The following is a 14,260-nucleotide window of genomic DNA, read 5'->3' as shown; positions in this document are numbered from 1 at the left end:
ATACTCTGCAGAAGTTGTAATTGTATTTTAACTCTGCTAACAGATTTCTCTATATATTGCCAAAATGATTTTTATCAGTTTCTTAATTATTTACCAATGTGAGTTGATTAAAAATGGCATCTAAACATCTAAATGTCTAGGTGTGTATTAGTTTGTGAGCAGAATTGATCAATTCTGTCTACATATTATCAACTCCTTGTATTGCCTTCCTTGTGACCTTTCTTCTTGTTCCTATCTCTTGACAATTTTTTCTGGGAAGTTTGGGGACTTAAAATGATAATTAGTAGGATCCTTTTATATATCAAGGGAATGAATCTCTTTGCTTGTGGTGTACTTTTTGGTAAATACTTTTCCTAGTTTATTTTTCATTTTGCTTTTGTTGATGATTACCACCCATACATTTACTTCTTACAAGGTAAAACATATCAAGTGTTCCCTTTTAGCAAATTTTGGTCACAGTATCAAAATAATTCTTATGTATCTCTGTGATTTTTTCCTAACACTTTTATTTTCATATCTTATATTTAAAGTGTTAATACATATGGAGTTAATTTTAGAGCAAGGGGTGAAGATTTACCAATGTTATTTTTCCAAAAACCTCGTAAGTTTTCTCAGCACCATTTGTTGAATAATTCTGCTTTTCTTTGATGTTCTGAAATGTTTTTAATGTACGCTAAATTCCTATAGGTACTTGAGTCAATCTCTGTATCATGTAATCATTTTTTGTGCTAGGACCAAGAGTTGTACTTACTATGTCTTTTTTTTTTTTAAGATTTTGTTTATTTATTTGACAGAGAGAGACACAGCAAGAGAGGGAACACAAGCGGGGGGGGGGTGGGAGAGGGAGAAGCAGGCTCCCTGCAGAGCAGGGAACCCCATGCAGGGTCGACTCCAGGACCCTGGGATCATGACCTGAACCGAAGGCAGACACTTAACGACTGAGCCACCCAGGCGCCCCTACTATGTCTTAATAGTACATCTTAAAACTGGTTAGCTTATTCACTGTTACTCCTCTTCCCTTTCAGGTTATTTCTGGTTATTCTTATATGTTTGTATTTCAAGATAAATTTAGAGTAAGTCTGTCATGTTCCGTGCAAACAAACAGCAGCAACAGTACATCTGTTGGTTTGTTTTTGTTTTTAGTTTTCTGTTTTGGGGTTTTTTTAAGAGGGGGGAGGGGCAGAGGGGGAGAGAATCTTAATAGTCTCCATGCCCAGCATGAAGCCGCACATGGGGCTTGATCTCACAACCTTGAGCTCACGACCTGAGCCGAAATCAAGAGTTGGTCATTTAACCAACTGAGCCACCCAGGGGGCCCCCATCTATTGGTATTTTGATTGGATACCATCTAAATCTGTAAATTTAATTCAGGGACGATTGACATCTTTCAAATTTTTTAGTATTTTGGTTGTGTTACTGCATGGTTTTATATTTTATTATTATTGGTTTAAAGTGCCAGTTTTGGGGAGAAAAAACAGTTTTTGGTTCTATTTATCAATTCTATTATTTGTCTTTTATATTTCTGTTTTAATTATTTTAATCCTCTATTTTTAATCTGAGTTAAGTTTTTAATTCAATATTTTATTCTATCTCAAAGTATAAATACTTACATCTATTAATTTTTCTATGAATATAGCTTTAGACAAGTCACCTAAATTTTGATATACTAGTTTATATTTTCATTTTCTAGATATTCTGCACTATCAGTTAAAATACTCTGTTTTACACAAGAATAATTAAGATAACATTTTAAAATCTCCAGGTGGTTAGAGGCACGGTGGGTGGCTCAGTCGATTAAGCGTCTGACTCTTGATTGCGGCTCAGGTCATGATCTCAGGTGAGATGGAGCCCTGCATCTGGCTCTGCGCTCAGCAGGGAGTTTGCTTGAGATTCTCTCTCTCCCTCCCCCTCTGCTCTTCCCCTATGCACTCTCTCTCTCAAATAAATAAATAAATTTTTAGAATTTCCAAGTGGTTAAAGTTTTTAAATTTTTATTTTTATAATTTTTATTCTTCATAAAAGCAATGTAACCCATATTCTTTCTAATTATTAAAATTCATTGAAGCAGCTTTTCTGCACTAAGATAGGATCAATTTCTATAAACGCTTAATGGAAGCTTGAAAATAAGATGCCATGACTGTTCTCAGGTGTTTAAATTCTGCATATACAAATCAAATCAACCTTATTTATTGTCTTTTTCACATCCTTTAAACCAAATAATTATTTTTAAAATTTAATCTATCAGTTAATGTTTCCTGAAAGGATTGTTTTTCTGTTCATTTCCTTTTCTATTTCTTGTAGGTTTGCTTCTTGAATCCTGATGTTATACTACTTAGTTCAGAAAAATTTATTCCAGTTAGATCTTTGTTACAGAAGGTAAAGTTTATAAAGTTCCACTGTGTCTTTTGAATGCACTTTTTGACCTAACTTTAGAGGGGTTGTTTGTGAGCAGCTTATAGCTGAGCTTTGCTTTTTGATCCAATATAGTCTTTTTATCTAACCAACTAGTTTATCCTATTTATTGTTATCCTTATAAACGCTGTTTGGTTTCATTTCTTCCATCTTATTTTATGTTACCTTTTCATTTTTCATAATTTCCCTTTCCCCGTCTTTTTATTTTCTGACCCTCTGTCCTTGTAATTATAAAGTGTATGGGCCCCTCTTCACTTTTCTGGTGTGCTATGGGTGAACCAGTGTGAACCAGAGTCTAATAGAGTCAGCTCGGTTCCTGTTACACAGACAGATCCCAGGCCCCCTGAATCAAGGATCTGAGAGGTGGAAAAGCCGTGGGCTTGCTCTTCACAAGCTTGCCAGGATTCTTTCGAACTCTACCAAGACTTATTTTGCAAAGTATCAAACATACTGAAAATTTGTGCAACAAACCCAGGTTTGAAAATTTGAAAGAACAGTAATAGAAACACCTGTATACCCCTCACCTAACTCCAATAGTTGTTAACATTTTGCTCCCTTTACCTGCTCTCCCTCTCTCTTATTGTCTCTCTGTCTCTCTCGCCTCCCTCTCTCCTGCCCTCCCTCCCTAGAGTTCCTGAAAAGTAAATTCCACCAATCATGAAACAAATCGTGTCATATTATTTTAACTACTTCAGCCTTTATTGTTGAAGACTAGAATATTGTGCTTCACAATCACAATATTATTAACACAGCAGAAAAGCTTAACATTGATCCAAAACTGTTATCTAATATGACATCTGTGGTTGATTGTTACATTGATGGCCACTGCAAACCTCTGAGGCATCAACAAAAGGATCCACTGCAAGCAGAGACTAGATATGCGTATGCTGACTGGGGCCCGGCCTCATGGAAGGCCACTGGTGCCGCCAAGGACACTCGTCTGGCCTTCTAGAAAATAAAAGAGCCTATGAAGAGAGGGTTCGAGCCATCCAGCGGTTCCCTCCAGCTGCATGAGCGAGTGCTAACAATATCAACAGAAGAACCTCCCAACCCATCCACGGAACCCTGAGAAACAATATTTAAGCCACTGAATTTTAATTAGATACAGAGCAACAGCTCTTAGTCTATATTTAAATTCCTCTGGTGGTTAAAATAATGTCCTTTATAGCTTCTTATCACTTTTTTGATCCAGATCCACTCAAGACTTACACATGGAATTTAGTCATCATGTTTCTTTACTGCCTTTTTATTTATACCTGTCCCCTGTCCTAGCTGTTTTTCTCTTTAACGATATTGACTTTTTTATTAAAGAATCTAGGCCTGTTGTCTTATAAAATAGTCTATAATCTTGATTTGTCTGATCATTTCCTTGTGAATAACTGCAGTTTAGATGTTTTTGTCAGAATACAATAGTTAATGTGGTAGAGACTTCCCATTATATCATATCAAGAGAGATGCTGAGTTTGATAATTTTATTAAGGTGTTTCCTACCAGACTTATACATTATTAAAAAAATATTTTGAAAGTTTATAAATATCCTGTTCCCCAACTAACTTTTACCCATTGGCTATAGCACCCAGTGATGACCCCTGCTGAATAAATTATATCAGTGACTGCAAAAAAGGTGATTTTGTAATTCTATCATTAATTGTATATTTTTTACCCAGTATTCTTCTGTGAAAATGAACTTTTCCTGCTTCCTCCCTTCCCTCTTTTTCTATGGACTTAGGAACTTGTTGTTGTTGTTCAATGTATCAAAATCTATTGTAAATGTCATTGTTCTTAATACTTCAGTTCCTCAAAGTTGGCCAGCTGGGAAGGCCCCTCAATGTGCACTTCTTAGCTTTCTGGTACATTAACTCACCCTGTATTTCTCCCATCCAAACTATTATCAATCCTTTCTTCAAAGAGATTCGTTCCTTTTACTGGGAAATGACATTTAGAAACCAAGAATTGTTTAATTCTCTTGCATACTGGAGAAATCATTTTACTTATCTGTATTTTTCATTTGCAATTTATTTCCCACACTTTTTTCCTATCTAAGGAAAGGTCATGTGTTAGACCTTTTTAAATATCATGGTTTTAATGAGGCTGTTATATTTAGACATGCAATTTGCTTGAGAATATTGTAGGGGAGGGGCTGGGGCTAGTAAATTATAGCTTTAATTCCAGCAATCACTTTCAGAATTTTTTAGGTCTACTGTGTTCCTGTCCCAGTGAGTTACCTCCTTTCATCTTCCATTGTTTCCTGTTTGGAGGGAGAAGACGCCCCCAGCAACAAATGGACAAGGCTCAAAGGGAAAGCATGTAGCTCATAGCTGTTCATCTGATTATTAATCTCTGGTTCCTCCAACTTCATTCAGTAGCCTACTTCTCTGGATTAAGAGTCTAGATCAGACAAAATAAAGAGGACACCTGTGCACTTTTCCGTGCTCTTCTGCGGCAAAGAAGAGGCCCCACAGATGCATTTCCAGCTTTCCCTCTGGCTACCCTCACTCTATTTCTCGGTCTTTCTAATAAAGGATCTGGGTAGAAGCCACAGGATAAGCTTCACCTAGCACAGCTTATGTGTTAGTTAAGTCTCTCTTGATTTCAAGGGAAAAAGCCCAACACAAACCAGCTTGAGATAAATAGAAATTTATTCATTTATATAAATGGGGAGAGAATAAATAGAACGATATTCAGGCATGACTCAGTTCAGAATTGGTGGGTCCTCTGTCTCTCTCCCTCCTCCCATCTTGTTCCTGTCTCCCTCTGCTCCCCTAAGTTTTCTATGACTCGCTTTCAGCCCTACATATCCTTGCTTACTTTTATTTTCCTTATTCTTATAAAGGCTATCTCCACATGGTAGTGAAACTTCACAAGCAGCTCCAGCTACCTACCATTCTAGCTCCAACATCTCTTAAGAAAAGCACCTTCTACATCAGCTAGAAACTGAAGAGTCCCAAAAGAGAACGTCAGCCCCATGCTTGCCCTTGGAGCAATCACTAGACTGGGGGAATGGGATACCATGAATGGGTGGACTGTTAATTCCCACATGAGGAGGGAGGAATCTGTGAGTGGCACTCCCAATAGAACACGAACGAAGAGAGAAAAAGACCACTTCATGAAAGAGGGAAGAAGCACATCAAACAAAAATATCATGTACCCACTACAGCTCAGCTTTTATAACAGCAGCACCTCTGGCCCAGAAGATATGAGGCAAGACATTTTGGTATCGTTATCGCTATATCAAATGTTGCAGCATCCGCTAATCCAACATATCAGTGGCTCTTCATGTAGCTTCATGGCATTAGAGACTGACCATGAGAGAGAGCTGGAATAGAAAAAGAAATGGAAAGCTCTGAAAACCGTATCATTCCCTTTAGACTAAGTCACGCTGCCTCTCCAAACAATCCCAGAACCACAGTGGCTCACTCAGCAGGGTCTTTGTCTTGCTCTGAGCTCTGGGGTTCCACATCATCTTCATTCCAGGACCAAGGCTTAAGCAGCAGCTTCTATCTGAAACCTTCTGTTCTCCTGGAAGAGAGAAAAGGGAGAAAGCAGAACCACGTGATGGTGCTTAAAACTTCCGAAGTGACACCATTATTTCCACTCACATTCACCTTTCCCAGGTCAGTGTCCTGGCCAACCCTGATATCAACAGGGCAAAAAGTATACTCATTCAGCAGAGACAGCTGAGTAGAGAAATGCCTGGTAGAAAGTGGTTCAGTAGAGAGAGGCAGCAATTATTTTCTCAGTAATACAATTGACCACAATAATTAGAAGGACAAAGAAAACTGTCTTTTTGAGGAAATGTAAGCTATCTCTGAAGACTCCTAGGACTAATGTGTCAGTAAATTGTAAGGGGATTTCATGGCTAGAGTTTCTCTGAAATACCATCCATTGGACCCAAAGAGATATTGTTTATATGCTTGGCCTAGGGAAATATCGAATATACTGAGCTAAGCAAATGTGAAAGGAAGAAGGAGAAGCTGTATATATTCTCCCTATTTCAGGGAAGAATGACCTATGCTTAGGGTGGCCATATTATTTAATCACATAAATTGGGATACTTTGGAGAATAAAAGGGGGAATTTTTGATACTTTACATTGGGCCAACTAGTAAGCCTTAGCAAGTCAGGACCTATAATCACTCTACTTTTATCCCATGATTGCCATAGATTGTAATAATAAATTTTTGTATGTTCTAATTTATTTATTCCCAGACATGGGTCCCCTCATCAGACTCATCAAAATTTTAAAGAGTACTGTTAAAAGTACAGCTTCCTGAGCCTTATCTATAGAATTTAAATCTCCACATCTGGGTGAATGTGGCTGAATGTGATAACATCGAAGTATCCCATCACTTCCACTTCTGGCCTCTCCTGTAGAAATATTCTCCTTCCTACTCTTCTGGCATGAAGTTTAGCCATGTGACCTGCATTGGCCAATGAAATGTAATTGGAGTGAAGCTCTGTCAGAGCAGAAGCTTTAAGGCCATTAATGCTTTCACCTTCTCTTTTTTCCTAGGCCAGAAAGATCAGCAATGTTCCATATGGGGCTCCTTCTTCAGCCTCGGTCCACAAAGTGAAGAGGACATGGATCATAGCTACAGCCAGCCTAAAAGGGACTTGCCACATGAAGAAATAAATCTTTTTTGTAAGGAACTATGATTTGGGGTGCATTTGTTTCCACAGCATAACCTAGCAGGATATGTCTGTATCTCACTTGAAAACCCTCATCAGATTAATTATTCATGCTCCATTAATTTTATTCATTGTTCAGTTCTATTTTTTAACTTAAGCATCTCACACAGGACAAAGTACAGGTGATGTGTCCAATTGTTATTGACTGTTTTCATTTGATTAGTTGTATTTATAGTACTATTAGATTCCCTACCATTAATTTATCCTAAATAGTTTTGAGGTACTCTTGCATTTTTTTCTGAAAGAAGGAGCACATGTACACTGTAGACAACTCGAAAGTAGAGAGTATAAAAAAATCACACACTATCCCATAAAACTTAGACTAACTACTTTGATATTTTAATTAATTTTCAAGCGCTTCCCAAGGATATTTTAGTTATTTGAGCATACTATACAGTATTAAATATAATTTTCTCATTTATTTCTACAAAAATATTTCCTACATTGTCAAATATGCTACAAAAACATTTTAATGAATATACAGTTTTCCAATATGTCAAAGTCATAACTGAGCTAACCCTCTCCCAATTGGTTGTTTCCAGTTATTACTAGAATTAATACTGTTGTGAGCACCTTTGTACTGAATCTTGTAAGCATCTCTATTTTCTTATATGAAAGTCTGGGAAGGCGAATTACAGGGCCAAAGAGTATAAACAATTTTAAGACTTTTAATATGTATTGCCAAATTGTTTTAAAGAAAAGTTCTACTAAAAATATATACCCACGTGCATTTGCCCCACTGCACACTTACCAGCATTGTACCTGACAATTATTTTAATCTTTCCAGTCATATAATCAAAACTAGGCTCATTGTTGCAATTTCCATTTCTAATAAACTTGAACATTTTCTTATGTTTGTTAGCCATTTGTCTCTTCATATGCTTTCTGTTTCTGTAATCTTAATGTAATTGGTCCACAGAGAGTTTTATTCAAGGTCCCTATCAACTTGCGAGTGAACTTTCAGAATACATCTCATTTGTAAGTTAGAAGCTATTTATGTTAGCTACATGTTAGAATGGAACAAGAAAGATAACACACTACCAAACTCTCTATCAGCACTATCCAATAGAACTTTCTGCAAAGTTAGAAATGTTCTGTATCTGCACCATCCAGTATGGTAGCCACTAGCCACATGTGACTACTGAGCCCCTGAAATGTGGTTAGTGTGACTAAAGGACTGAATTTTTCAATTTTATTTTATTTCAATTAATATAAATTTTAATTTTAATAGCCACATGTGGTTAATGATTATCATATTTGACATCACAGCTCTAAACAATTTACCCATCTCAGGGAATGGGTCAGCTTAGGCTTCATACTTGACCTACTAAATCCATAAGCAAGAGGGAAAAAAAACAAGATCAAGGGGCAAAGTGCATAGTGTGAGGCAAGCTCAGTATATATAGTTATATACTCAATGCATTTCTGTAGGGTTTTCTTTTTTTTTTATTTTAATTCAAGTTAGTTAACATATAGTGCAGCATCGGTTTCAGGAGTGATTCAGTGATTCATCACCCACACACAACACCCAGTGCTCATCCCATCAAGTGCTCTCCATAATGCCCATCACCCATACAGCCCATCCCCCACCCACCTCCCCTCCAGCAGCCCTCAGTTTGTTCTCTATGGTTAAGAGTCTCTTATGGTTGGTCTCCCTTCCTGTTTGTATCCTATTTTATTTTTCCTTCCCTTCCCCTATGTTCATCAGTTTTGTTTTTTTTAATTCCACCTATGAGTGAAATAGTATGATATTTGTCTTTCTGACTACCTTATTTCACTTAGCATTAAACTCTCTAGTTCCATCCAGGTTGTTGCAAATGGCAAGATTTCATTCTTTTTCATGGCTGAGTAATAATCCATTGTATATATATACCACCTCTTCTTTATCCATTCATCAGTCAATGGGTATTTGGGCTCTTTTCATAATTGATAATTCTGCTATAAACATTGGGGTGCATATGCCCGTGGGTTTTTCAGTTAAAGTGGTCATGCTACCCTTGCATATTCAGCTTACCATATTTCCCATGTACCAGTCTGTGTCCCAAATGCTTTCACATATTAACACGTATCCTCACAATAAGCCTATAATATAGCTACTATCAACTTTTCCTCCATTTTACAGGTTAAACAACTGAGTCACAAAGAGGTCAGCTTGCCTAGGAACATAGAGCTAACAAGTGCCAGAACCAGGGTTCAAGCGCAGCTAGTCTGGCTCCAGAAGCCATGCTTGTAGTCCATCCACTCACTAATATTGCCTGCTGGTATATAATCACCAGGGGAACATAGTATGTATTGTACTTAATGAAATCAGGTATGCTATTGCCTGAAATGCCTCTAACAAGAGGTAAACCTTTTCTCTCACAACTTAGCGTTAATAGGCTCACAATCAAATCCCTGCCTAAAAAACAAGAATTGTTTGTGAATAAAAAAACTCACTACAAGAAAGGCAGTCAACCCATACATGAATCGAACTAGCTCTCAAATCATGTCAAGTATTCACCTTCACAGAAGACAAATCTAAAAGACTTCACAGTTGGGCCAAAGAATGGCCTTGTTTAACTTCTACTGGGTGAGCCAAATAGAAGCCGAGCTTTGGCTATTTGTCCTGCTCAGGAATTCTGCTCTACAAGCTTTATGAAGTTTGTATTTCTTAATCATTTAAAAGCTTTGCCCTCGGGGGATTGTTTTATTAAAGTTATGTCCTTTCTCATGTGAAACATGTGTTTAATGATTAGAATAACGTATCAACGGACTTTTTTAATCTGTCATTTTCCAAAGCACAAAATTAATCTACCTGAAACTGGCTCAACAGGAAGCCAATCACAAAGGGAATCAAAGTTTTCGAATGGAGATTAAACTTCTGTGAGTGGAAAAATGATTTGAAGAGAGGTCTACCTTTCTTTAATATATAATTCGAAAAGCGGTACCAGCAACATTTTAAAATTTAAAAGATTTCGAGCACTGGGTGGCTCAGTCGTGAGAGCGTCTGCCTTCGGCTCAGGTCGTGATCCTGGAGTCCCGGGATCGAGTCCCACGTCGGGCTCCCTGTTCAGCGGGGAGTCAGCTTCTCCCCCTGCCTCTGCAGCTCCCCCTGCTTGTGCTCGCTCTCTGTCAAATAAGTAAACTTAAAAAAAAATCTTTAAAAAAAATTTTTTTTAATTAAAAGATTTGAAAAAAAAAGATTACAGTGTCAGAGGAAATTAATATAATTGATTTGCAAACAGCTTGCTTCACTGTGATCACACCTATTCCTTCAGGAGCTGGGCTGCCTATGCCGTCCGCCTATGCAAACTGCTAGGCAGAGCTCTAAAATAGTGCATGCTGTGATGATGTTGCAACTTCTACTCAATGGAACAGGTAGCTGATGAGGGACAACTAATGAGAATGCAAATGATCCTTGGACCACTTGGACTTAGAATGTTGCTTCAACAAGGTACCAAACCCTACTAGTCTCTTAAATGTGGACAAGTTACAGTTGAGGTTTTGCTTGAACTCTGGAAGCAGAGCTTTGTATTAGAATTTTATATTAGAATTTGTATTAGATTTAATGCAAAACATCGTGCAGATACTCATGTTCAAGACTATGAACATAACTGTAATTTTCAGTACTAGCTAATAGGAAGAACGTACAGCTTGATGCCAGAGCGGTAAAAGTTAAAATCCCAATCCTGCCACCTGGATAATTTAATGTGGTACCAGATAATTTAATTAACTTCTCCAAGCCTTGGTTTCTTTATCGATTATGAAGACCCGCTATTCGCCAGACTGCTGAAGAGCACAGAAGTGGGAATGGCAAAGTTCCCGAGATTTGTCACAACAAAAGGCAGAGGATGAATGCTTAAACTGGGAGCCTGGAACACTAGGTGATATCAGCAGTCATTAGAACCAAGCTGAATTCAGAAAAAGACCAAACTCCAAATTGGTTTAACCAGGTTGCAAGGGACAAAGCAAACAGCAACAACAGCTAGGATGATGAAGTAGTGTCAGATGCATGTCAAAGTCACAATAGAAGAAACATAATGTACCTGTCAGAACTCCAAATAATTTTTTTTTTCTGACTGCCTTGTGCCAGATTCCACATCCTGGACTTTTTAAAGGGTCTGAGAACCATTTCTGACAATCTGAAACTCAGTTTTCACAATATAAAATAAAAATTTTAAACATCAGCCCTGCCTGGCACTTGGTTATTTGGAGGAACAAGGGAAATAAGGCAAATGAAAGCATTATCATGTAAACTAATGTGCTAGAACATTAAGTGCTCATTATTATGGTTCTCATTGCTCTAATCAAGTATACTTAAGAGAAAGGCTTTGCTTACAACATTATCCCAGAAAATATAAATGCAAGTAGCAGTCAAATTAATAGTTATTCTGAGTATCTTTGCTGCATAAGTTAAACAGGAGTAAGACATGAAATCATGCACTTGTGTTTATATTGTTTAGGATTTTTATATATTCTATTTCCTCTGATGGATATTTACTTTTATTTGTTTGTTTCATAATACATAGCAACTGAGCTTTCCTTATACTACATCAAAGGTCAACAATCATGTATGACAAAGTTGAACATGGAATAATAATTTGTAGTGACCTACCTGCCTATTGCTTCTAGATACCTCAGTACTGCTTATGAAAGGGTACACGATGTAATGACTGATAAGAATAGGCTCTGATACTTTATAGACCTCGTTAAACTCCAGTCTTGCCGCTTATCATCTAGGTACATTTTAGCATATTATAGCTTTTGAGCTTCAGTTTCTTCTTCATTTGTAAAATGGGGAAAATCATCCCTACCGAAGTTCAAAGAATGAATGAAATACTAGAAAGAGGGTGTCATCAGGTCAATGCTCATGAGCTGCCCCACCTTGTAGGTGTCCACAAATGGCATTGGTCTCAGTGATCCTACAACAGTTGCATTCTGGATTTCAGTCCTGAAAGTGCAGAAACTAAAAGTCGTAGGGACCTTAGACAGACTGGCCTCAGCAGTTCTGAGTTAACCTATCAACACAGAAGAAACTAGTATACACAGTTGTATATTAGTTTTAATGAAAGCCTCTGCCATGTGACCCTTCTGTGGCATCCTGTCCCTGGAAGTGCGCTACACAGAAAGCCAGCTGAACAGAAAGGTTCTTGCTGAGTGAGGAATCAGATGAGGAAAGTGGGTTATTTGATTTGGGCATACAACATAACTGGCTATCTTTCTCCACCATGTGTCTATGAAAGGGATCGAACATACCACCCCCAAAATGCCGCTTGGGTATATTATTTTGAGCCTAAGGCAATTGAAGAAAAGCAGATGCAGAAAAGGCTCTCTGATCTCCCCTTTCTACCTAAAAAGTGGGGCCTACATTTCCTGTGAAAAATATTTCCTCTCCCAGAAGAGGATATTCTTATCAATTCTCATCATCCATATGAACAAACCTACCATAGTAACCCTTACCTTCCATTAGTCTCCCCCTATACTTGCCAGGCACTTTCCCACAGTGTACCCCCCCAGCACACACACCTTTTCCCTTTGTCATGTCACGTCACCACAAGATATTGCTCTTTGTTAAAATGGTATATAAGCTCTCAGGTCCATCTGCTTCTTTGAGTCTTCCTTTCTTACATATGAAAGCTCTGTGTACATGTACAAATATTAACATCAAATAAAATGTGTATGCTTTTCTCCTACTAGTCTGTCTTTCGTCAGTTTAATGGGCAGGTTTAGACACAGAACCTAAAAGGGTCTAGGAAAATTCTTTCTTCCCTTACAGCTGTATTTGTCATGTTGTCATACTATTCCAGTCCAGAGGGCTCCTGATTCATTCATAGATGGGCATTCTCAAAATTGGCCTCCGCTTTTTGTTTTTCTCTTCAGTCTCCACTATGTTTTTTGGGGTTTTTTTTAAGATTTTTATTTATTTATTTGACAGAGAGTGCGAACACAAGTGGGGGGGTGGGGGGAGCAGGAGAGGGAGAAACAGGCTCCCCGCTGAGCAGGGAACGTGACGCAGGACTCCATCCCAGGACCCTGGGATCATGACCTGAGCTGAAGGCAGACACTTAACCGACTGAGCCACCCAGGCACCCCTAAGTCTCCATTACTAATCCATTACTAACAGCTTCCCTGTTGATTGATACAATACATGAAGAAAGGCATTTTAACCTTCAGATATTTTATAATGGAGTCTTCTAGGCCTAGAGCTCTTCTTTCTTTTTTAGGGCAATTTTTCTGATTTTATAGATAAACTCTCAAAAGGCAATCTTATTTCACAGTTTTTTGTGCATTCCTCAGGTCATGGTCAAGTATTAGCTAAAATACCTACCTCATACTACCTGGTATTTAGTAAGTATTTGATAAATGCTAGGGTTTTTTTTTTTTTTTAATTTTTCCTCATCATGAGTTTATCTTTATTTATAACCATACTGTACGTCAAAGAAATAAAGTCAAATTTTGTCTGCAATCTCATTTGCTTACAATCTAATTATAATCTCTCAAATGATGTTAAAACTAAAACTACCCAAACTGCTTCATAGCTGCTACTCAATTAGCCTATAAGACAAACCTCCTCAGTGTTAAGAGCATATTAAAACGCAGGTCTCTCTGGGGAGCCTGGGTGGCTCAGTGGATTAAGGGGTCTGCCTTCAGCTAAGGTCATGATCCTGGGGTCCTGGGATGGAGCACCACGCTGAGTAGAGGGGAATCTTGTTTCTCCCTCTCCCTCTGCCATTCCCCCCAACTTGTGCTTACTCCCTCTAGTGTTCTCTGTCTCTCCCTCTCTTTAACAAATAAAAAAAATCTTTAAAAAAATTAAATTAAATTAAAAAATAAAATAAAATGCAGGTCTTTCCTACTATCCGAAAGTAGAGCATTCTGATGAAAACTTCCATAAATTAAAATGGCATGAAGTGAATAAGAAATCACCATTAATTTATATGAAAAATGTTTGAGCATTCCCGGACCCCCAAAAAATAATCGTTCTTAGGCTTTTCTGATACCTTAGAACACATCGTACTAACAAATGCACAAAATAAAATTGAGATAAAGCACGGATGCTCACAGACACGATTCAGGGCTCTGGCAGCTTGAGGCTGAGACGCTCAGTGTCGTTCCTGAGCAAGAAGCTTGGCGGGGCCGCTCTTGCTGATCCAAGCCCCCGCTGCTCCTGTGCATCTGGG

General features: G+C 38.0%; 1 protein-coding gene across 3 annotated transcripts in view; it reads left to right on the top strand.

The window, feature by feature from the left end:
* The window catches only part of TMEM144 (transmembrane protein 144), a 56,900-nt gene extending 49,508 nt beyond the window's left edge, over positions 1–7,392 (top strand). The window contains exons 12-14 of one of the 3 annotated variants that reach the window (XR_014142657.1): positions 2,302–2,376; positions 5,246–6,026; positions 6,925–7,030. Coding sequence is in view for 2 of the 3 variants with exons in the window: in XM_081811493.1 (XP_081667619.1) it covers positions 2,302–2,376; positions 6,925–7,044 (195 nt within the window). In the remaining variant the exon portion in view is untranslated. Of the gene's footprint in view, positions 1–2,301; positions 2,377–5,245; positions 6,027–6,924 lie in introns of all 3 variants that reach the window. The other 2 variants (XM_081811493.1, XM_081811487.1) reach the window with 2 other exon arrangements.
* Positions 7,393–14,260: the final 6,868 nt, after the last annotated feature.

This window comes from Leptonychotes weddellii, chromosome 2 (assembly GCF_054177405.1).
Source record: "Leptonychotes weddellii isolate Sample4059 chromosome 2, ASM5417740v2, whole genome shotgun sequence".
NCBI lineage: Eukaryota > Metazoa > Chordata > Mammalia > Carnivora > Phocidae > Leptonychotes > Leptonychotes weddellii.
This window is presented reverse-complemented; position numbering and strand designations above follow the sequence as displayed.